General features: G+C 51.3%; 1 protein-coding gene across 3 annotated transcripts in view; it reads right to left on the bottom strand.

Annotated features, from left to right (window-relative positions):
- The window catches only part of dlgap1b (discs, large (Drosophila) homolog-associated protein 1b), an 80766-nt gene that overhangs the window by 3363 nt on the left and 54589 nt on the right, over nt 1-22814 (bottom strand). For all 3 annotated transcript variants that reach the window (XR_012929090.1, XM_076047509.1, XM_076047510.1), the window contains 5 exons: nt 8765-9129; nt 8469-8548; nt 2576-3030; nt 1254-1345; nt 300-452 (listed from right to left, as the gene is read on the bottom strand). Coding sequence is in view for 2 of the 3 variants with exons in the window: in XM_076047509.1 (XP_075903624.1) it covers nt 300-452; nt 1254-1345; nt 2576-3030; nt 8469-8548; nt 8765-9129 (1145 nt within the window). In the remaining variant the exon portion in view is untranslated. The remainder of the gene's footprint in view (nt 1-299; nt 453-1253; nt 1346-2575; nt 3031-8468; nt 8549-8764; nt 9130-22814) is intronic.

Raw genomic sequence — 22814 nt, 5'->3', positions numbered from 1 at the left:
AGCCTTTTGCGTGAGGTAAGAATTGACCATTGGAGGCTGGGAGGGGCTCCAACGGTGCATGGCAGGTAGGAAAGCTTCTCAAAAGCGGCTCACTGTCAACAAGGCAAAAAAAACAAAAGAAAACAGCGAAAAATAAACACCAAGACGAGCGGTAGCGTCAGGCAGGCAACACGGCAGCACAGATACAGCAGATACAGAAAACATACCGCATGCTGCAACGAATTAAAGCATCAAAGTGCAGGTCAGCATGCGGGTTAGCCTAGCCACGCCCCCCCCGGAGGCTGAGAGCCAATCGTCACCTGGATCTCCGGCGGCGTCAGCGGCTTCCAGCCGTTGGCTTTGAGCTGGTGCAGCTCGTCGAACTTGAGGCTGATGTTCTCGATGGACAGCTGCAGCATGTCCCAGAAGCCCGCCAGGTCCTGGGAGGCGGGCCGGGGGTGCGCGTTCAGGTTCTGCCGCGCAAAACAGAGGAAGGAATGAACAGAGTAGAAAAGAATTGAATAGAACTTTATTGATCCCCCCAAGGAGATTATTTTATTTAATGGATTAGGACAATGCACGGTCATTGACATGTCGGCAAAAGCATCAATGTGAATATGCCGGAGTAAATGCATAAATGCTCATTTTAATCCTAAAACATAGAAACAATACATTATACACTGTATACATAATACACTCTGACAAATAGATAAAGACCTTACAAACAGAATTAGTTCCAATTCCAATCAATTCCAATTCACGTAAAAAAAAGACAGAGCAGCGTCAATGTTTGTGTGCTAGCGGCAACAACACCATCAACAGTAAAATACTGTATAACAATAATAAGAAAGGCAAAATAGATAGCAAAAGCAAAAGATATAAAAAATAGGACATAAATAGGAGAAACGTTAAATGTTGAGGTAATTTCTGTTGTTTTCTTCGTTTCTTACTGAGATGCTTCTGTTTCAAGCAATGTACATGGATTATGTGTCCATGAAATGTCTAAATGACACATTGAAACCCATGAACATAAAACATATTCTTCAAAAATGCATCTTCAGATTTCAGAAATCCTCGTTTCCACGCTGCTGGCTCTAGTTTTGGTTCTTCTGCAGGTGAGTGCAGATGCGCACGCTCTACACTGGATGCATAGCAAATGAGCGCGGGCTCGGCCTGTCAGGGTGATTTGTGCAGGATGATGTCAGCGCTGTGGGGGAGGGGCGGGGAGGGGATGGGGGGAGGGGGGGGCATGCAGAGGATGAGGTGACACATACCAGATTCTCCTCACACAGCTCCCGGAACTGCTGGAACTTCTGGGACATCAGCAGCTGGGCGCTCCCCACTGCACTGCGGATCTTCCCCATGACTGCAGGAAGACACACGCGCACACACGTGCACGCACACACGTGCACGCACGCAATTCACAATGCAATTACTCACAGGAGCCGCATACTGCAGGCGTGTTGCAGCGCCGGCAGACACGCTGCATCTGTAATGCAACAGGGAGGGAGGAGGAGGGGGGAGGTGGGGTGGCGCTAGTATCCATTTTTAAATCTACCCCTGAAGGGCTGGAAACCATTTCAGGAAGTGGGATAATGGCAGGAATTAGCGGCGCTTCCAAAAGCAAAAGGAATGCTCCCCAAAACAAGCTAATAAGTCGGCTAATACAAAGATGACAGCCTGGCGCGTGAAGGAGCATCGCAGGGAGGACGCGGAGCAGGCGGCTCTGTTCCGTCTGCCACGCCGATGCACCAGATAAACAACGTCTGCACTGCAGAACCCCGGCAGCCGAAAGAAACCCAGTGCAGACCCTCCCCCCCTCCCCCCCCCCACACACCCCTCCACCCTCCAGCGCATACATTAGTGTGTGAGGGAATCAGAATCAGAGCCTGAGAGGGCCAGCAGAGAATAAAAGCCCACAAATAAACCTCCTCCAGGATGCGTGCGTGTGTGTGTGTGCGTTACATTGTGTGTGTGTGTGTGTGTGTGTGTGTGTGTGGGACCTGGGGAAAACATAACCTTGAGACAGCCCCCCCCCCCCCCCCCCCACCGTCTTGTTTTGAATGTTCTGTGAGAGAATGTGTTGCCCGCAACCATAACAGCACGCCGGCTGCAGAAGCAACGGCGTTTTTTTCCCAAGAAAGTGGGAGATGTGCAACCGGCTGCTGCTGCTGCTGCTGCTGCTGCTGCTGCTGCTGCTGCTGCTGCTGCAGCCCGAGGCTCGCACAGCCTGCCGAGTGCACGTGCGCGGGCCGGGCTTGCATTAAACATTGTCTAGATGGGTGTGCGTGTGCGCGTGTTGCAGTCAAGACGGCAGCGACCGAGACCAAGACGTTAGGAGTTCGAGGCCGAGACAAGACCAAGACCAAGACTTCATATATCATAGAGAAATACAGTGTGCATATAAAATAACAACAACGCAGAAAAAAATGACCAGTATCTTTTTTTTTTTTAAATTCAAGTTTGCATCTAAATCGAACCGCAACCTCTCTTTTCAGCAAGGTATATTCATGTTTGCTGCAAACTATTTTGAACCATTTTCAAAAGAACACCTTCACACACAATCCCGGAAGACGTGGTGCCGATCCGGACTCACCCTCGTCCGGCAGCTCGTTCTCCGCCTCGTCCTGCTCCATGCGACGGCACCAGCCCTCCATGCGCTCCGCCTCGGCCTGCAGCAGCTTGAGGAACCAGCGGCCGTCCCGCTGGCACACCGAGCGGACGGCGGCGGCCGCCCCGAGGCCTCCCAGCACCTCCTGGTCCCCGGGCGTCGAGTCCATCCAGGGGTCGGGCGGCGGCAGGATGGAGGGGTCGAATCCGGCCTCGCCGTAGTCGTCGCTGGCGCAGGCGTGGTAGTGGTTCCCCGAGCCCTGGATGCTGACGGTGGAGGAGGCGGCGGCGGCGGCGGCGGCAGCAGCGTCGCGAGAGTGCTGGCGGGGCATGGTGGCAAAGTGGCGCGGCGGGGGGGCCACCTCGGGGGCCTCGGTGGGGCTGTCCAGGTCGGCCTGCACGGCGGCCGTCACGCTGTTGGATCGGGTCATCCTGCGGTAGCTGGGAGGGAAGAGAGAGCAGGAGGAAGCGGAGGCTGGCTGGGTGTTTGTTTTTTTTTTTTTAAAGGAAGCGATTAGAGCGGCTCGATCGCTAATTGCTCTTTAAACGCCAGCAGTTTGTGTATGGGAGTGGTAATTATGATAGTATTGTTTACACACAGTTCGGGTGCGGGGGGCGGTGGAGGGGTGAGGGGGGTCTCAGTCTGCGGAGGGGAAGCAGATTTATCGCAGGCGATCTCGCCGCTGATAGCCGGCGACGGCTTCTTCTTCTTCTTTTCTTTTTTTGGTAGTTTACAGCTTCTTTTGTGCGCTGGGCTCATTCACAGGCAGCAGAGTGTGCAACCGTGTGTCACAGCACAGGGCCCGCTGCAGGAGTGATGCCCGCACACACACACGCACACGCACACGCACACACACACACACACACACACACACCTGGGGCCCTGGCGTACAGCTGGCTGAGCCGGCATCCTGCTGCCAAGTGGCTCCCCGCTCTCTTTCTGCGACAGCGGACGCTGGCGCAAGATTAAAATCAGCCAAGAGCACGCGCACGTGCACGCACACACTTGGCATAAAGGCGAGGAAGGCACAACGGCGGAGGTAAAGTAAGGAAGGAAGTAAAAAGAAAAGCAAGTCAAAGCACATTCGAGAGCCCATATTAAAGTTGCTTCCAGGGTCTTTTCATCCTCACTGTTTGCAGCCGTCTACTTCCACTTTGCAACTTTCTTTTTCTTTCTGGAGAAGTGAAGGATGGACTCGTGGGGGAGTTCATTGACGGGCTAAAGAGTGGGGCCGCTCTTTTATGCACTCACACACACACACATCTTCTTTGAACGGGCAAGAGGTAAAAAGTGATCAAAGGAAAGGAGAGGAACCAAACGAGCAGCGTCCCGGCGGCGACCCGGCCGGAGCCGCCGCTCTCCTCGCACCTCATCCCCTGCCTGACACACGCCGCTGATCACAGCTCCATCGCCTCCGCCCGGGCCCGTCTCCCGACCCGCACTCCTCCGCAGCGGCTCCCTTTCATTCATCGCCCGCCCCGACCCCTCCCACCTCCGCCCATTCATCTCCCCTCTTCCGTGGAGCAGCCAGATAGAGAGACGGCGAGAACAAGGCGGCCGCTCCGGGGTCAGATCAAACACAGCCGCTATGCGTGTGTGTGCATGTGTGTGTGTGCGTGTTTGTTTCCAATGCTGTGCGCGCCGGCAGCCCCCGAGAGGAGCACCGGGCGCGTGTGAAGTGCAGTTAAAGAGTAACTCCTCCGAGCAGGTGTTGGCTTCTAATGACCTCACGGCCTGCTTCCTATCAGCCCCGCTAACAACTTCCTGCAGGGGCAGAGCCGGGCAAGGCCAAACACGGCCCCAGACGGACGGACAGACTTATCAGAAGGCAGGCGAGCGGGAGAGAAATCAGCAGACTGCAAAGCACGAGAGAGGAATGCAGGAGAGGCTGGGCAGGTGTTCCGTGTGTCTGGCGCGTCCGCAGCGGCCGGCGCGGAGGGAAGACGCGTAAATCAAAGCGCGTACGGAGGCCTCAACTCCAGGCTGGCACCCAACACTCAATTCTTTTTATTTACAGAGGAAGCACTCACAGGGTGAGGTGAGGGCGTAGCTGCTGGTTTTTAGTCAGAGCAGAGAATTAAAGGCCCGGTTTGAAAGATTTCCTTTAAAAAAGATGGCAGCTCACTTGGAGCAAGGAACTTCCTCTGTGTATATTCTCACATACTCCAGCAGTCAAACGTTTGGACACACACTAAGTATTCAATGTCTTTTCTTTCATTCTCATGACTATTGAGACGTGCAGTTTGTCACTGAAGGCATCAAAACCACGTGTGAACACACATGGAATGAAGTAGGAAATAATAAAAGTGTAAAATAACTCAAACGCGTTTCATATTAAAATTCTTCAGTAGCCACCTTTCATAAAAAGCATATTTTTTAGTTATCAAACGTGTTTTTCTTTGTTGCTTGGATACATAAATCTTGCTCATATATTTGATGTCGTCAGTGTCTACCTGCATCTGGAAAGTTGTAAAGATAGAAAAATTTTTTTTGCATGAGGTGTGTCTAAACTTTAAGAAAAAAAAAAAAGACGAAAAAAGACTTTGATTGTATTGCAAGAACACACCTTAACCGAGGTATTTGTGGGCAGTATGTTTAGCTTTTGACCTTCACAGGTGAGCCAGGGGATGAAGCTGAAACCCCGTTGCTGCAGCCCTCCCTCCGTGCACGGCCGACCAGAGGGAGACCAGCACGCCAACCTCGGTCACCGACTGCCAGGAACACACATTTTTTTAATAACAGAGGCTGGAACTCGGTTACGTAACTCGCCCGCCGCTTTTAAACACTCCTCTGTGCGGCCGCGCGGCAGTTGTTGACGCGTTATTCTGGAAGCCGTGACGTCACAAACCTCAAGGCGGACTTGCCCCGCCGCACCAAAGCAGAGTTGTTTGCGCTGAACTTTCTGCGCGGCCGGCGAAGGGGCTGAGTCAGAGCGACGCCGAGCCGCTTACAGTAAAAGTCAGGCGGGTCAGCACAACAACTTGCACTGTGAAGGAGAGAACCACTTGTGGGCTGGGGCGCTACTTTGATCAGGTACGAGCTGTTACGCAAGTGCCGAGCTTCCCCGAAATTCAGAATATTATTAAATACGGAGAAGCAGCAGTAAAATAATAATAAATTTAAAAAAAAAGCCCACTGAAACAAACAAAAATGCGACGTTTTCTTGGATTTTCAAGGAACCGCTTTTGCTTTCAAACGCAAGCAAGCAAATGCGGTTTGTGTGCTCTGCGTCTGCACATTTGGGGCCGCAAAAGCGGACGCACGGAGGGTCTGTCCGTCTGTCCATCTGTCCCTGAGGTGGTGCATATGTTTTAGTCGCTGGCAGGAGAAGCACCAAAAGCCCACTGACTGCATCTCCATCTGGTGACCACCGACAAGCCTGCACACTGCAGGCACCAGACGAGGGTAAAGTCAGTGTGTTCCTCCAAGCTGCTTATTTACTCTCTGCCATTTAAAAAAATAAAACAACAACTTGGCATTTTTATTATTATTATTTATTTTATTTTTTTTACTGTTTTTTTCATCATAATTTCTCAACAGCTTTGCTGCAGAATGAACGATGCGTTTGTTGTGTTTACCGCTCTCCAGCTCCTCTCCACTCCCACTCGGTTAATCTGAGTTCAGATAGCGAGGTGGGGTTATGACCTGACTCTGCCGCAAATAAACAGGCTCGCACACACACACACACACACACACACACTCAAATATGAGAGCGGAAGAGGGAGCGAGGGCAAGAGAGCCCAGCGTTCTCACCGTCTGGGAATCTGATGTAGGGGGCAGCCCGGCTGGACCTCCCTGACACACACACACACACACACACACACACACACGCAGCATTCTGACAGGTAAACAATTAAAACCGCCACAGCCAGGATCTTCCCCTCCCGGCCTGCTCGCTCTGCAGATTAACTAACTGGAGAAATGCGCCGCGGTGGGCCGTCGTTTGCCGCTCGGGCAGACAAGAAAGTGTCTGGATGAGTTAATAATTGGCCTGATGACTCGAAATTCTCCCGAGCTTGGTCAGCGGGCCGTGGCCCTCCCACCGCCAGAGAGTCATTCTCTCCCCTCCAGCCGGCACTTTTAACCGTTTCACCGAGGAGGGGAGTTGAAACTGATCAACGCGGGTGGTTAGGCAACGGAGGAGAAACAAGCATGTTGTGAATGACGGGGGGCTGTCAACACCTTGAGAGTTTGTCTTTTTTTTGTTGGTATTAGATACAAGGAAGCCTACCAACAAAATAAAGGCATCACAACAGAAACTAGAAGTCGGCACATCGCCCTGGAGCGACACAACAGGGGAGGTCTTGTATTGCACCAGAAATAGTCGGCGGCCTTTAATCTAATCGGTTGGCGGTTAATAATTAATAAGCCAAAGAGACGTAACAATATCAAAAGGTCAGGTTACCATAATACCCGTCGACACAAAGGACGGTTTTACACTGAAGACTTATCCTTTCACATCGACACTGAGGCACTTTTCTCACGGCGATAATCATCAAACATCAAATAAAATTGATAGAATATTTGTCTCTTCAAGTCCTGCTGGACTCGGCTCTCAGTCTGACCTTTGAAGACGATGCCTCCAGATTCCTGCAGCCTGCCCCGTGGCTACAGCGTCGGACAACCGGCGCTGTCAACAAGCAGCAGTGAAGTCAGTGTACAAACACAGCCAAAGGCCCCATAAATGCCGGCGTGTCCTTGCAGGGGTGCTCAGTGGGCCTCGGTGTGATAGAACCCAATAGAAAACACTGAGCTGCTGGTCGTTTCAAGGGTGAGGGGATTTTTTTTTAAAATTATATTTAGGTAGATATGACACATGTTAATGTATACTTGAATATATATATTATATATTTTAAAATATTTATTTATTTATTTGTATTTATTATTAAAATATATATTATAACCAGAGTCAAATTCCAAACTTGGCCAATAAAGCTGATTCTGTTCTGATTCTGGTTCTGAGAGGGTGGAGGAGGGAGGAGCGGGGGGGGCACAGAGCCAGTGGGTGACAGCGCAGGAGACCCTTGCGACTCCTAAACAAACCCCAATAAACCCCCGTCCCCCCTCCCACCCACCCACCTCCTTCCCTCTCAAACACACACACAGACGCAAACCAGCGCCAGTCACAATTGACTGGAGCAACAGATGGCTGTCAACTCAGCCCCCTGCACCCCCACCCACCACCCTCACCACCACCACCCTTTTTTTTCTCTTCCTCCAGCTCTCTCACCACATCCTCTGGCCCAGCTGTCACTGAGGACCCCCTGGTCGAGAGTGGGAGGGAGTCGGGCAGGCAGGGGAGTGACGCCAAACTCCCCCTGAACCGGCTGGGACAGCTGCTGCTGCTGATGTGGGGAAGTCGGTGCTACAGCAGCAGCAGCAGCAGCAGAAGCAGAGGCAGAGGCAGAGGCAGAGGCAGCGTTGGGGGCTTTCCTGCAAACTACAAGTGTCTCTCTGTCTCCCAGAAAACCCCTCATGCCGTCCCCTCCTCATCCTCTACCTGCATTCCCGTCCAAAGGAAATTTGGACGGCTCCCGCGTCTCCGTCTTCCTCGCCTTCAATTTTTCAACAACCTGGAGGTGGAGGTGGAGGTGGAGCAGGCCACTCTAATAACAGCCTCTCTGTATTAGCACAGCTCTAAACTGGCACCTTCACTCCAGCCTCCCGCTTAAGTATGGTCATTTGGAATTTAGAATCAAAGAATAAAATTTGTATTTTGGCACCCTGAGAGTTTTCCCCCGGTGGCTGAGGCTGGTGGTGCGGGTGCAGATTGGCTGAGTGTGGCAGCTGCTCTCTGCCTGCACAGATCATTCAAAACATCTCCTCCTCCTCCTCCATCCTTGCTATCGCACTTCCCTCCCACCGGCCCTCAACTCACCAGCGCTCATCCTCCACCTGAATTCCTATGGACTGAAACTTGGACTGCTCCTCTGTGGGCTCGCCTTCCTCTGGGTCCACCTAGAGTTGGAGGAGGAAATAAACATCAAGCTGCTGCTGGCAAGAAAATGCCTTTGCACTGTGTATGCTGCTGGAATGATGCAAAATTCCCCAATGTGGGATAAATAAAGGCGTTCTATTCGATTCTAAAGCAGGAATGAGAAAGTCATGAGCTGCACACACACACGCACACGCACACACACACACACACACACACACACACACACACACACACACCTGGATCCCAATGGAGAGGCACTTGCGGAGCGCTTCCCTCTGCGCCTTGCTGTCCGCCGAGACGGTGGCGGTGGCCGTGATGGTGATGCTGTTGGTGACGTGCTGGCTGGCGGGGCCGTGCACCTGAGCGTTGGCCGCCTCGATGGCCGCCGTCAGCGCCTTCATGCTGTCGATGCTCTCGGTGGAGTTGGACAGGCCCGGCTGGGAGCTGATGCCGCCGCGGGCGCCCGAGCCGCCGTCCATGTAGGCGTCCTGGGCCGACTCGGTGCTGCTCTGGGCCGTGATGGAGATGAAGGGCTTGGAGGGGGTGGTCCGCGGCGGGACGGGTGGCGGCGTCTTCTTGTAGGTGGTGATGCATGACGACACTGCAGGGGGGGGAGATGGAGGTGGGAATACAGACGATGGAATTTAATAAGGATCAAAATAATTTTCACTGGGAGCTTGTAATTTAAACATGCGTGACATCATAATAATGCATCACTTTGATTAAAGTGATTCTGTGTGTCATAATTGGTGTCATCGAAAAATATACACTACCAGTCAAAAGTTTGGACACACCTTGTCATGCAATTTTAATTTAATTTAATTTAATTAATTTCAATGTTTTAATCTTTACAACTTCAGATAGATGCTGAAGAAATCAAATATATGAGCAAGACAGATGTAATTATGCAGCAAAGAAAAACACCTTCAATAACCCTAAATATTCTTTTTTATCAAAGGTGAAGAATTTCAATATAAAACGTCTGAGTTATTTTACACTTCCATTGTTTCCTACATAATTCCATGTGTGTTCATCTGTAGTTTTGATGCCTTCAGTGAGAAACTGCAATGTCAATAGTCATGAGAATGAAAGAAAAGACATTGAATTCATATTGTGTGTCCAAACCTTTGACGGCTAGTGTGTATACATAATGGAAAATGCTTCATAAACGCTCGATAAACCAACATTTAATATCTCTTGCACTGAAAATGCAGCGCTTGGAAGCAAGAAGGTGCCTCTGAGTCCGACTGGGACCTTTTCACATCACATCTGCCCGCCATACACTGGCAGCTCCAGGCCAGCCCTCCCCAGCCAAAAGGACAGTACGACGATATAAAAATGTGAATGAAAGGAAGAAACTAGCAGCACGGGAGCCACGGCGTCCTCGGGTGGCCCGGCCGGGAGTCAAAGTGGACAGTAGATTAGGGCCAACTTTAACAAATCGCAGCCTTGTGGAGTAATTGGATTAGCGTGTCGGCGACTTGACCCACTGATCTACATGTTTTAAGCCCTGCACACACTTGCAGTACACATCCAGGGCTGCTTCCCTGGGCTGAAAATAGCTCTGGCATGCCTGGCCGAGAGCCCGGCTGTTCCTCTGTTCCTCCAACGCACGGCTCACAACCAAGATAGAAAAAAAAAAAAAATAATAAAATAGGGGGGGAGGAGTTAAGTTGCACAACAGATCTAAAAAAAAAAAATAAAGAGAAACATTCCAGAGGTTTTGCATGTTTACATTTAAAGCCGTGCATCTTGATGTCATCAACAAAAGAAGAAGAAGAAGGGAGAAAAAAAAAAAGTCCGACAGCGCTGCTCAGCAACACCCTCCCGCTTCCTGCCGCTGATCGCTACGTCTCAGGTTACAGCCCACAGGTTTCTGCGCAGACAAAGGAGCCTCTCAGCCACACTGACTGACTCACTCTCTTGTGTGTAGGAGCAAGGACAAAAAAAAAAACACACACACACACAAAAAAAACATAGCCCGTCTATAGGGGGGGGGGGGGAGCACAACAGCAGCCACCAGCTAACTGCATTAGGCCCTGGAATCTCCTTCCTGGGCCGGCCGGGGCGCTATCATTAGAACTAGGTCGCTCTCTGCAGCAGAAACTAGGCCAGCGGGTTTCCTGGATCCCTTTAATCCCTGCAAAAGATAAACACACTACCGCCGCCGCCAGATCGCTGCTGCTCCGTGTGCGGCAGACAACTGTTGCCGGGGCCGCGCCCAGCCAGAGGGGCAACCGCGGCTAAAACTATTAGACAGGAGGTGGGTGGGAAAGGGGGGGGGCGGGGGGGGTAAGGTTGTTCTTTTTTTCTCTCCGCGGTCTCATCTCCCTGATGGCTGGAGTGGCGAGCCGCCTTCGTATCTGAGGCGGTGACTTCATCCTCCGGCTCTGTCAGTCACTCGCAGCTCGTCGGTGGGCGGTGAGACAAGGTGCTCGGTCAGGTTTTGACAAGCTGGAAAGTCCTCAGACGGGATGAACGCCGCCTCGAGGTTCAGAAAAAAGAGCGAAAACAACTCACAGTTGCTAATGTGAGTCTCTTTGATGAGGGCAAAACAGACCGCAAGGAGGATAAAAGATGACTTACTGCCTCGTCTCCTCCTTTCATGGCAGCAGCCGTCTACACCGAGCGTTTTTCTTTTTTTCACTCTTTTATTAGAGATGCTAGGGAATCGGAGACGGAATTGTCCGAGCACGCCGCAGTGTGCAGCGCCGTCTCGACTCCTCCACGCAGGTGTCTGAGGGAGGTGGTGGTGGGGGGGGGGTGATTGACGTGCAGAGCTAATCTCCAAAAAAAAACAAAAAAAAAGGTCAGCAAGGACAGAACCTTGAGTGAACAGGAAAAAAAAAAAAAAAGAAAACGCAGCGCGAACACACACATGCACTTACACACAGAGGGAGGAGGGCGAGGTCCTATCAGCAGCCCAGAGTTCAAAGGATAGAATGTCATCCTCTTTCAAGGCTTCTATCCCCTGAAGTCATCTAAAAGTCATGTGGGATAACTGTGTGTGTGTGTGTGCGTGTGTCTCGTCTCTTCCTGAACCCAGAGGAGAGCGAGAGAGAAGAGAACAGAGTGTATTCATCCGCTCAATAACGCGCCGCCGCATGAAACAGGAGACGACGAAGGCGCCGCGTCCCACCTCCTGGCTGTCACCGCAAGAGGAGAGGAGAGGAGGGGAGGGGAGGGGAGGGGAGGTGGGAGGAGGGGGGGCGGGGCTGGCCAGCGTGAATGGTCCAGACAGGTTAAGTAAACACACTGAGGGGGGAGCATGCCAACGTGGGCCTGAGGACGTAATGTGAATGTGTGCGTGTGTGTGTGCGTGTGTGTGCGTGTGTGCAAGCCAACAACGTTGACGAAGTCCCGGCTTGCAAACCGTCCACATCAAGGAAGACCACAGGCTTCCTGTCACTGATAGCTTCTCTGTGTGGCAGGAATGCACGGCGGCGCGGCCTGGCCCAGAGACTGGGATGCAAGTGAACGCAACCATATGTCATGGAGGGAGCAGCAAGAAGAAGAAGAAGAAGAAGAAGGAGGACAAGAAGGAGATTTTAGATTTAGATTTTAGAACTACATTTTTTTACTAACTAAAATTATTAAACTTTTAAAGAAAGACATAAAATTCAGAAAAAATAAATGAATCATAAAATAAATAAGCAAACTCAGAGATTGCTGAGAAGCTCTTGAGATCTTACAACATTTAAAAAAAGGAAAATTCCAGCAACAAAGGTTGCAGCGCCACACCTTCTTTGCACCATCCCTTTTTATTTCTTCTTGAAATGTAAATGGCCATTTCAGATAAAGAAGAAGAAGAAGAAGAAGAAGAAGAAGAACAGATATAAGCTGTCATGGCCTGTAGGGGACGACGTTGAAGGGTGAGTGAAGCATGTGAACCAAAACAAGTGTCCCGATAAGACAAACAGCCAGGTTGCCACTCGTCACAGGGGAAGATAAGAGTTTGATCCCCCTGCTCCTGAAGAATCAGACCACCTCCTCCCTCACCCTCTCCCTCCCCTCACCCTCCCCCCTACCCAGCCAACTGCGGACCTCCCATGTGCACAGACTCTGGGATTCAAGGACGGGCTGAAGGAGGGAATGCGGCCGCCAGGATTCCATCAGCCCCTCGAAGAGGAATGTGGAGAGCACTTTCCACGGCGGCGGAGATAAACACACTCGAGCGGACGCGGGAAGGGCTCTCTGTGTCACCCCGTAATGCCAGGTTAGCGGGCCTTTGATCACGGCGGCGGCGGAGGAGGAGGAGAAGAAGGAGAAGAAGAAGAAGAAAGGCGGTGACGCGGAGGGAGGGAGGTGAGCAACTTCACTCGGCCGCCCGATGGGAGCGCGATTCAGGAGTTTCATCCGGGGCAGCGGCGGGGGGCCACCGCATTGTCAGCCCCCCACCCCACCACCACCACCACCATCTCACACACACACACTGGAGCAGGAGAGGAGTTTGTGAATGACAAAACTCGCCACCAAATCCCTCCTTTGACGAGCGCTTCAAAAGTCCCACGCCGACAAGTTAGTGTGAAAGCGACTCGTGAAAGAGCTCCTGCCCCTTCACTGCCCCCCCCCCATCACCACCACACTCCACCTCTGGGCTTGATAAAAAAAAAAAAAAAAAAAAAAAAATCAAAGGAAGCCCCTCTTCACTCCTCGGAGACAAAGCTTAGCCTATTAATTTCTGCAGCAGCCTTCACAATAAAAGCCTGCCAGCCACCTTTTTCGTTTTATTTTTACCTCTACAGATGAATCAATCGATCAGACTTTATTTATATAGCACCTCACAACAGCCAAACCATGCACAAGGTGCTTTCCAGAGTAAAACATAACAAAAGCATAGTTAGTAAAAACCAATGCAAAACCAATAAGGAGCATCCCAGTCAGTGGTTATGGTCAGTGGTTATGTATAAAATGCCAGCCTGAATAAATGGGTTTTTAACTGAGTCCTAAAACCTGCGAGTTCAGTGACAGCTTGTAACTGAGCTGGAAGAGAGTTCCACAGCTTTGGGCCCTGAACAGGAACTGTCCCATCTCCAAACTTTTTCTACTTGGACCTCACATCACTCTCAGATTTGCAAAGCACCAAAATCTTTGTAGGTGTGTGTGTGTGTGTGTGTGTGTGTGTGTGTGTGTGTGTGTGTGTGTGTGGGCCACTTCAAAAAAAATGTAAAAATAAAGCGCGAGACGAGACGGTGCTTTGGTTCTGAGCTAACAGGAATGGGCTCCCTCACGCGGGAGCCGAGGGCACATCCAGCCAAACCCCCCCAGCGAACAAATACAAAAGGGTCCCAGAAAAAAAAAGGGGGAGGGGGGGTTCGGGGGGGTCAGCGCGAAGGGAACACTGACAGCTGAGCCCAGCTGCACCATGTTTTTGGGGATGAGGGTCCGCCTGAGGGTAGAAGAGGGGGAGGAGGAGGCTAAATCAGAGAATTACTGCCTGCCTCTGTCCGTTTGTCCACCTCCTTCGCTTGGCCGTGCACACACACAAGAGAGAGAGAGAGAGAGAGAGAGAGAGAGAGGGGGAGAGAAAGACAGCTGGAGTCTTTTGTGATAGCGTCACCATGACGATGAAGTTAGTTAGCCGGGAGGCTCGGCGTTTCCAGCAGGCCTGAGGGGAGCTTCTGTTGTTTACCTCCAGCCAGGGTGCAGTGCAGTGCAGTGCAGTGCAGTGCAGTGGAGCTGCCGGTGTAGGTACAAAATCTGTCCGGGCTACGAGATCTGTCTGGGCGACTGCTGCCGACGTCACATACGGCAAGTCTGTTACGACAAACTATATTGCGGTCGAACGAACAAACCGATAAACAAACAAACGATAAATAGATAGATAGAATTTACCGACCTACCTACCTACCCATCTGTTCAACCGCGATGTAGTTTGTCCTAATAGAGCTGCCGTAAGACCCTGGACAGATTCCGTACCTACACCAGGACTCTGAACTCGAAAACACCTTCAACTTCACAATAAAAGACAGATGTAAAACAACCAACACAATGTCCCAACTTGCTTTGCCTTGTGCTGTCACCAACCTGTCACCTGCTCATGACCCAGAGAGAAACTTGACAAGTTAAGGCTCCAACGTCGCCTCAAATGACTTCACACATAATCCGCCTGCTATAAAACAATCACCGCGGCGATTACGACATCAGAGGCCAGAGTTCCAACCGTCCGCCCAATAACCAGAGACGGCGGAGGTTGAAGCGCCGCAGCCAATCAGAAGGCGAGGCGGCAGGCAAGTCCTCCGACTCACCTGAGAGCCTCCCAATGGAGGCCTCGCTCGGATGTCAATCTGGTCTCAGCCACCAAAGGTCAGAGGTCACCAGGGGAGGGTTTCTGCACTCCAGATGCTCGGGGCTCCCTCAGAAACAATAGGTCACTGTGTGCGCCACTGTGTGCGTGCGTGTGTATGTGTGGGGCTTTTAAAAAGGAGTATATTTAGCATGAGCGAGTGCTTCTGTGGGAAAGGAGCTTGAAGTGCAACTAGTGGCAGGGCTGCAGGGCTGGGGGAGGGAGTGTAAAAAAAACCAAAAAGTAAAACCTGCACTGAACACAGAGCTAAACTATGAATTCAAAAAAAAAAGAAGAAAAAAAAAAGAGCGATCCTGACCCGTGTCGGCAGCGGTTGGCCGCTCTGGCAGCTGAGCGACAAGAAAGCAGCGTGTTTACAACCGTCAGCCTGACAGGCAGCTGCACACTGTTGGGCAACAGACCGGCTTTGCCCTAACCCACTTTCCCTGTGTTGCAAGTTCAGATAGCACCGGCTTACCTGCCGCAGCCCTGTCAATCAATGACACGGCGGGGAGAGGGGGCGGGGTTAGAGATGGTTTCAAAACACGAGTCATCCGCCGAGGGAAGCGAAGGGAAGGGAAGGGAAGGTGGTGGAGGCGTGTCGGGCCACGTTTAAATGGCCATGTGATTGTTTCAGAAATCTCCAAATGACTGCCATCCACTCTAACAGCAGTGCCACTCGTTCTAACATCAACAGCGTAAAGTAGCGGCTGCGCGGCCGCGCGGCTGTAATCATCCCGGGTTTGGTGTAAATACGCCAGATCCCAGAGTTCCTGCCCAGGCTTTTCTTGCATGCAGTGCGCTGACGGGTGTGTGTGTGTGTGTGTATTTGTGTGTGGGGGGGGGGGGATTGGTCATTAGACCTGGCCCTGCGACGGCTCCGGGGGCCGCTTCCATTGTTTTGTCCGCCTGCTTCTTGGCACGGGCCTGTAGCCTGGCGAGTCAGCAGGCCGCATGAAGAGAGTCACCAGCCTTTTGTTTCTCTCTAAAAGACCTGCCTGCAGGGGTTGGGAAAGAAAGAGACGGCAGTCACTGGGCGAGGAGAGGAGGGAAGGTGGGGGGGAGTGAAGGGATAATAAAAAAAGAACAATGGAGGAAGGAGAAGTAGGAGAAGGAGGGAAGGGGAGAGAGGAGGAGTGGAGCTGTGCTGCCCGGCTCAGTTCCTGTACATTCCAGCCGCTTCGTCAGGCATAAACCTGAGAGTGAGCCCCCCCCCCACACCCTCACACCCCCACCACCCCTCAACCCCCGGACGGCTAAAGCCAACACGCCCACGCATCTCACGCATGCTTTCACTGCTGCTCCTTTCCCACAGCGCAGCGCCGAGCCAGTCCCGGGTTACCGAGTCTCTGCGCGGCTTCCTGCCTCGGCCTGAGGAGGTGGAGGAGTGACACACAAACCGCGTGCGCCGGCTATGACAGCATGCGGCCCCGTGCAACAAGTCCCGGCGCGGGCGCTGGGCCCGTAAACAGAATCACGTCGCCGCAGGGGATCAGTTAGTCATGAGAGAAACCGGCCCGGTGACGGAACGGTGACTCGGCACAGATTCCACAGCTCGTTAGAGGACTCACAGGGAGTTAGAGCTCTCATGTTGTGCCCATTTGATTTATCTATTTATTTATTTTTAAACATTTTCTAACCTGGACCAGATCCTGTGCTGTGGAGCCCTTAAAAAAACAAACATCTGTAGCTCCCTCTGTTTACTGCGAAACAGCTGCCTTTACCTTCCTGCTAAGACTTTGTTGTTGTTTGTCCTTCGCATGTTTGGCAGGAAGGGGGCGGAGAGAGCGGGACAGACGGCAGGGGACGGGGGTGGCGGAGGTGGTGGCGGTGGTTGTCACTATAAACCTGCTGCTGACACATCAGCGCGTTTCGGCAGCTCACCAAGGGCCGATGCCAATGACTATTTGTTCTGTGGCGCTCAGAAGTGGAGCAAGAAAAAAGTCGAAGGTGAATTTATAGACAAAATAAAGATGCATATCTTGCATTGGTAGATGTTTATAGCGGCGTTTCCACGACAGGTTTTCGCAAAATAAAAGCGATACTTCTAAAATTTCGAAGTGCAATAGCAATTTGCAGGTGTTTCCATTGAACGGCGTGAAGTGCATTAGCCGTAATTTTCACTTGAAGTCAACAGGTCATGTGACCCCCGTACGTCACGTCCGCTGACGCGTAAGGGCGAGCAAAGTGTTTCCATGACACTTTTGGCGATATACCTCTACATGGATACCTCTGAAAATCCACCTCATGAGGGAGTCAAAAACCTTTTAGCCATATTTGAGAAGTTTTTTCAACGTTTAGGCGTTTCCATGACCTGTCTTTCATTGTGATATTTAGGTTTTCTTTTACAATTCTAGGGGTCATGGAAATGCAGCCATTATACTATAAAAAAAAAAAAGTGAATTAGGGCCTCGAAGGAGACGAGCGGACACTCCCGTGGCTGTTTAAAGTGGATCATCACACTGTCCGGTGGCAGTTGGACTATAAATACCCCCGTAACAACACACACCGTGTTGCCACCACACTGTCTGCCAGAACTAAACACGGCCGGCTGGTGAAACATGGCAGGCCGCCGCTCCCTCCCCTTGCGCTGTGTTTGGGAGAGTCAGGAACACAAGAAGAAGTGGTCATCACGGAGTCACGGACGGTAGGGATGTGGGGGGGTGGGTGGGGGGGTGGGGGGGCATAAACACACAACCTCAAATCGGAGGCCTGGAACATAAAGGCCGCGTCGTGTCATTACATGACAGATCACCTCTTGTCTGCAGCTGCTATTTACATATAAATGCTGCAGAATGTGGTCAAAAGTTCACTTCTTTCACCCCCCCCCCCCCCCTCTCCAACACCCTGCAAACAGCCTGTGTTGCATGCAACAAGACTTCCAGACAGACAGACACTCGGCAAAAATTACAGCCTGATTCATGGAGCGGCTGGTGCAGACGGAAGACGAAGAGGGGGGAACAAAAAAAAAACAAAAAAAAAACCCCAGCAAAAGTAAAAGCTGGCTGGGAGTTTTTACAAGAGTTTGAGTTCACTCTTCCAGGAATGCCGTGAAACATCAGCGCTGAGTGTTGTTTCACAGCGAGCCGGAGGTTTTTTTTTTTCTTCTTTCCCTTCTCCCTCACCCCCTCCTCCTCTCTCTCTCTCTCTCTCTCTCTCTCTCTCTCTCTCTCTCTCTCTCTCTCTCTCTCTCTCTCTCTCTCTCTCTCTCTCTCGCATTCCTTCCCCCCCTTTTTTTTTTCCTCCTCCTGTTTGACGTTCTTTGTCCTGACCGCTTGCACATGGAGGCGAAAGGAGACACTGGCGGCTTAATCCGCTGCCAGAGGCATGCTAAAGCCATCTGGGCCCTAAACCAAAAAAGAAGGCTGCGCGCCTCCCCTATATACACGAGACGGGACGAGGGGCAGGGGCAGGGGCGGAAAAGAGGGTGATGGAAAGTTGAGGGGCGAGTGGAGGGGGGGGGGAGAAAATAAAAGAGGGGCGGCGGGGAAGGGAGAGAAAAGTGACGCAAACTGTCTTTTGTGGTTTCCATTTCTGACCCTTTGACCTCCATACGTCCTGCGAGAGGGGTTGGAGGGGGGGGGGGACGAGCTGGCGGCCGGCCGCTGTACCTGCAGAGCCCAATACCAAAAGGCGGGACTTTGACGTTGCAGGTCCAACCGTCCGTCCGTCCGTCAGGTGAGACTTTTCACACGCCGTCCTGCCTCCCCTTCCCTCCGAGTTTATAGCAACCCCCCCCCGCCCCTTGCAGAATCTCGCGGGGGAGGGAACAATGCTCCCAACATTCCCACTCTCCTGCCGAGAGCGCTCGTTTGTCTCCTGCATTCCTCTCCCCATTCATCTCTTTCTCCGTCGGCCCCTCCTGCACAGGAAAGAAGGAGAAGAAGAAGAAGGAGGAAAACTCCTGCAACTTCTTTACACGGGGTGACGGGGGTGACCAGGGGTGGGGGGGGGGATCTTATAAGCCCCTGAGTGAGTCCCTCCTCCCTCACCTACTTGCCACTTTACTTGGTCAGTGAAGCAGCAAAGCTCGGGGAGAGAAAAAAAGAGGAGGAGACAGACGGAGGAGATGCATTCTTTCTCTCGCTGTCTCTCAGTGTGTGTGTGAGTTGCGGCTTATTTTTAATGAATGGTTAACAAAAAAAAAAAAAAAATTAAAAGAGGAAGATGGCCTGGGACTGGGACTGGGACTCCCCTCCCCAGGCAGGCGCACACACACACACACACACACACACACACACACACACACACACACACACACACACACATATAAATACTGCAGCTCGAGTCTGGGACTTTCACAGAGGAGTCTTTAATTTGCAGCGGGGCCTGGCCTCCCACACTGCACAGCCCAAACCACCCACTTACAGCCAGCCGGCCGTGCACCATTCCTCAGAGTTAGTTCCTCCAGAAAGGAAGGGAAAAAAAACACACACACACACACACACGCACTCCCAGGGCAACATGAGCCGGCCGACCGCACCGCACCGCCGCTCCGCCCGCCGTCTCCAAACTTCTTCTCGCTCCGACGGAAGGCAGCAGGCGGCCAACCAGTCTGATTGCCTCCATGTTTCATTTCTTTCTTTGTGTGTGTGTGTGAGTGTGTGTGTGTGTGTGTGTGTGTTTCCCTCCTCGGCCCTGAAACTCATTGAAGGAGATTACCCCCTCCACACACACACACACCACCCCAACCCAGAACTCCCCACCCCCCAGGTGTTTTTCATTCACTCCGGAGCTTTTTTTTTTCTTCTTTTTTTTCCCCCCTCAGCGAGCCCTGCCTTGCCCGGCTCCAGAATGCAGGAGCCGCGAGGATCATCCACAGTCAACACGGAGGAAATCCTTTCGAGGCTTTGCCTTTCCTTTGCTCCCTCTGATGCCAAAACACAGACAGGAAGGAGGGAGGAGGAGGAGGAGGAGGAAGGAGCGGGACAGTCCCTACCTGACGGAGCAGCAGCAGCAACCCCCCCCCCCCACCCGCTACCCCCACCCGCTACCCCCACCCCTCCCTCACCCCTCCCTCACCCCGCTAGATCAGACATGCCAAATGTGCCGTTTTACGTTCCCAGCATTTGGAAAAGTGATCCTCAAAGCAAAACCACAGAGTCCTGCTCTTTCTTTCTTTCCCTCTCTCTCTCCTTTCGTCTCTCCACAGCAGTTAACTCAAGCATGTGCTCCTGCTGCAGTGTGTGTGTGTGTGTGTGTGTGTGAGTGTTAGTGCCGCAGCCATTCTTTGTGTTTGCCGTAGCCCCTGTCAGCTCCTCCCTGCAGCCCCCTCTCCCTTTTCCATCTCTGCTGTCTTGTTTCAGCAGCCTGGGGAAGGGGGTGGGGGGGGCAGCGCACGTGCTTCCTGTGTCAAAAGACATTCAAACGCGGCTCTTCCCTTCCGAATAGTCGCAATCAAAGCATTCCGGGTGCCGTAAAAAAAAAAAAAAAAAAGCCCAAGGCCAATTAAGTCGTAAGCATGGAAAAAAAAAAAAAAGCCCCAGTCCTGCAGCTTCACCCCGCTGCCTTTTCCTTTTTTTTGATTGTGGAGCGTGTACAGGCAGAGCACAGCTGTCGATTCAGGCCGGAGCAACGCGGAATAATTACACAACCACCGCTGGCTGCTGGCATGATGAGCGAATGTTTCTCGGCAAAGCCTCCCTCCAGCACGAGGCGGCGGCGGGCCGATGTCAGCGTCCCGCTTTGTCTGGAGCCTGTTTGAGAATTCAGAGGTGCACATGTCTGAGGTGCGCCGAGCCGCCGAGGCGCTTTGACGACATCTAGTGAGGGGTTTTATACTGCAAGCAGGGACGTGGAGGAGCAAAACCTCAGCAAAGTTTTCAACAGGGACGGCCGCGGCTGCTTTTCAAAATGACAAATCGTCTCGGTTAATAAAACGCGGAAGGAAAAAAAAGTTACTGACAACATCCGTTCATCTGATGCTCGGCCACCAGAAGAAAAAGAGCGTTTTCCCTCCGTCTGTCAGTGAAACAGCGACAGTGCAAGTTCCCACTGGCTCGCATTCTCAGACGGTCGTGACAGGATGAAGTAATTACCGAGCGGCTTGACACACCAGCATGGCGAGGATTTATCTCCTCCAGGAAGGGAGATAGCCAAATCACAGTTTACCCACATCGGACTCCCGGCTCGGGCTTGATCCCGCAGCTGCCACACACACAGACGCCGTGGCAGAGCCAAACACACACACACACACACACACAGACACCTACATGTTTTGAAAAACAAAAAAAACAAACAAAGACAAAAGACAAAAAACACAAGCAGACACACAGACAACCTCCAGCGAGGTGCCAGACAGCAACCTATAAAGAGGCTGACGACTCTCTGCTCTGTGTTCTGCGTGTGTGTGTGTGTGTGTGTGTGTGTGTGTGTGTGTGTGTGTGTCACCGCATGCCTGGACCAAGCCCTCGTTTCCTGTCAAGTCCACCTCATTGCACCATCAAAGCTTGAATGACAGCACTATGCAGCTGTGTGTGTGTGTGAGTGAGAGAGAGAGAGTGAGAGAGAGACAAAGCAGCAGAGAGAATCCCAGGCAGATGACAGCAGCCAAGCACTTTTTAATTTACATGCCCTCGCTGAATAATAACCCCGCCTGAGAGGACGGGAGCTTTGATCCATCGACACGCAGGTGTATTTCACGTACACTGACACATGAAGCGAAGGCAGAGCCTGTAATTAACTCCAGAGCAGGAAGCAGAGAATTATCCCAGAGTCTCAGAGAGAAGAAGAAGCCTCGTGGCGGAAACAGGAGAAAAAACAAAGACCCTTCATCCAAAACCAGGCATCAAGAGTCACAATTTAGGGCCACAGTATATCAATGCCACGAAGCAACAGCATGAGGTCAAAGGTGAGCATCGCCTTGGCCAACAGTGAGCAGAAAAGTCAGCCAAAAGCGAGCCTTGCGTTTTAAAAGTGGTGTTGGCGCGCCCTCTCGTGGCTAAACAGCAGAACTGAAAAGAAAACTCGAATTTTCTGCACTCAACAGTGACCTTTGCTTCTGCAATATACTGTATACGATATATGTATATATATATACATATATATACACACACATATATATGCATATATATATATGTATATATATGTATATATATGCATATATATATATGTATATGTATATATATGCATATATATATATATATGTATATGTATATATATGCATATATATATATATGTAGCTATTTCAGTGCCCTACTTTTATGTGTGTTTTCTGACAACTTCACTTCTTTTGTGTCTTTCCTCGGCTCCATTAGCACTCAACAGCTCAGTGCAAAACAGACCTTAATTAACAACCTTTTTTTTTCCTATTTTCCCATGGCCTCTTTGTCTTTGTTCCTCTCTCTTTCTTCTGCTTTTGATACGGATTACGACCCCTCGGCAGTTAGCCTTCATCGCAGAACAAAGGCATGAAAGAGGCCGATAAAGAAAGAAAAAAGTTGAGTCAGAAATTTTAATGCAGCCAAAAGATCTCAGAGCTCCTTGCTGACGATTGATGACTTTCAGATAATTTTTTTTCACATGGAGCTTTATATTAACCTTCACAGAAGGGAAATATTGATGTTTATGAGTTAAGCGTCGTCAACACTGCCGAGCAAACAGACTGTAAATGTGAGCGGCTCATATCCTCGGCAGATGAATCAAGTCAAAGCGCTTTTCCTCGGAAGCTATTGCGGACGTTTATCTCTGACTGGATAATTGCATCTTAAAAAAAGAGGGCGGGGTGCTGCTTGATGTATTCACACCTGGTAAAAAGTGAGGAGCACCGCCACTGGAATGCCAGCGGATAATTGACAGTGAATAATGGTGAGGAATAAAAGTAGGCGGAAGGGCCTCTGGGGAGCCTGCTTGAAAATGCATCTGCCAATAAAAGCACACTGACAGAAAAAGATGGGAGTGCAAAGGAGGCCGTGACTGCCAAAACCATTTAAAATCCTCCTGAACAACTAATATACAAATCAAATCCCTTTTGTTAGATTTGCCCACAACTGTGTGGTTGT

This window comes from Nelusetta ayraudi, unplaced genomic scaffold (assembly GCF_046127955.1).
Source record: "Nelusetta ayraudi isolate G7.1 ecotype Tasmania unplaced genomic scaffold, CSIRO-AGI_Nayr_v1 ptg000094l, whole genome shotgun sequence".
In the NCBI taxonomy this organism is placed as follows: domain Eukaryota; kingdom Metazoa; phylum Chordata; class Actinopteri; order Tetraodontiformes; family Monacanthidae; genus Nelusetta; species Nelusetta ayraudi.
Note: the sequence above shows the minus strand (reverse complement) of the source record. Positions and strands in the feature narration are given on the sequence as shown.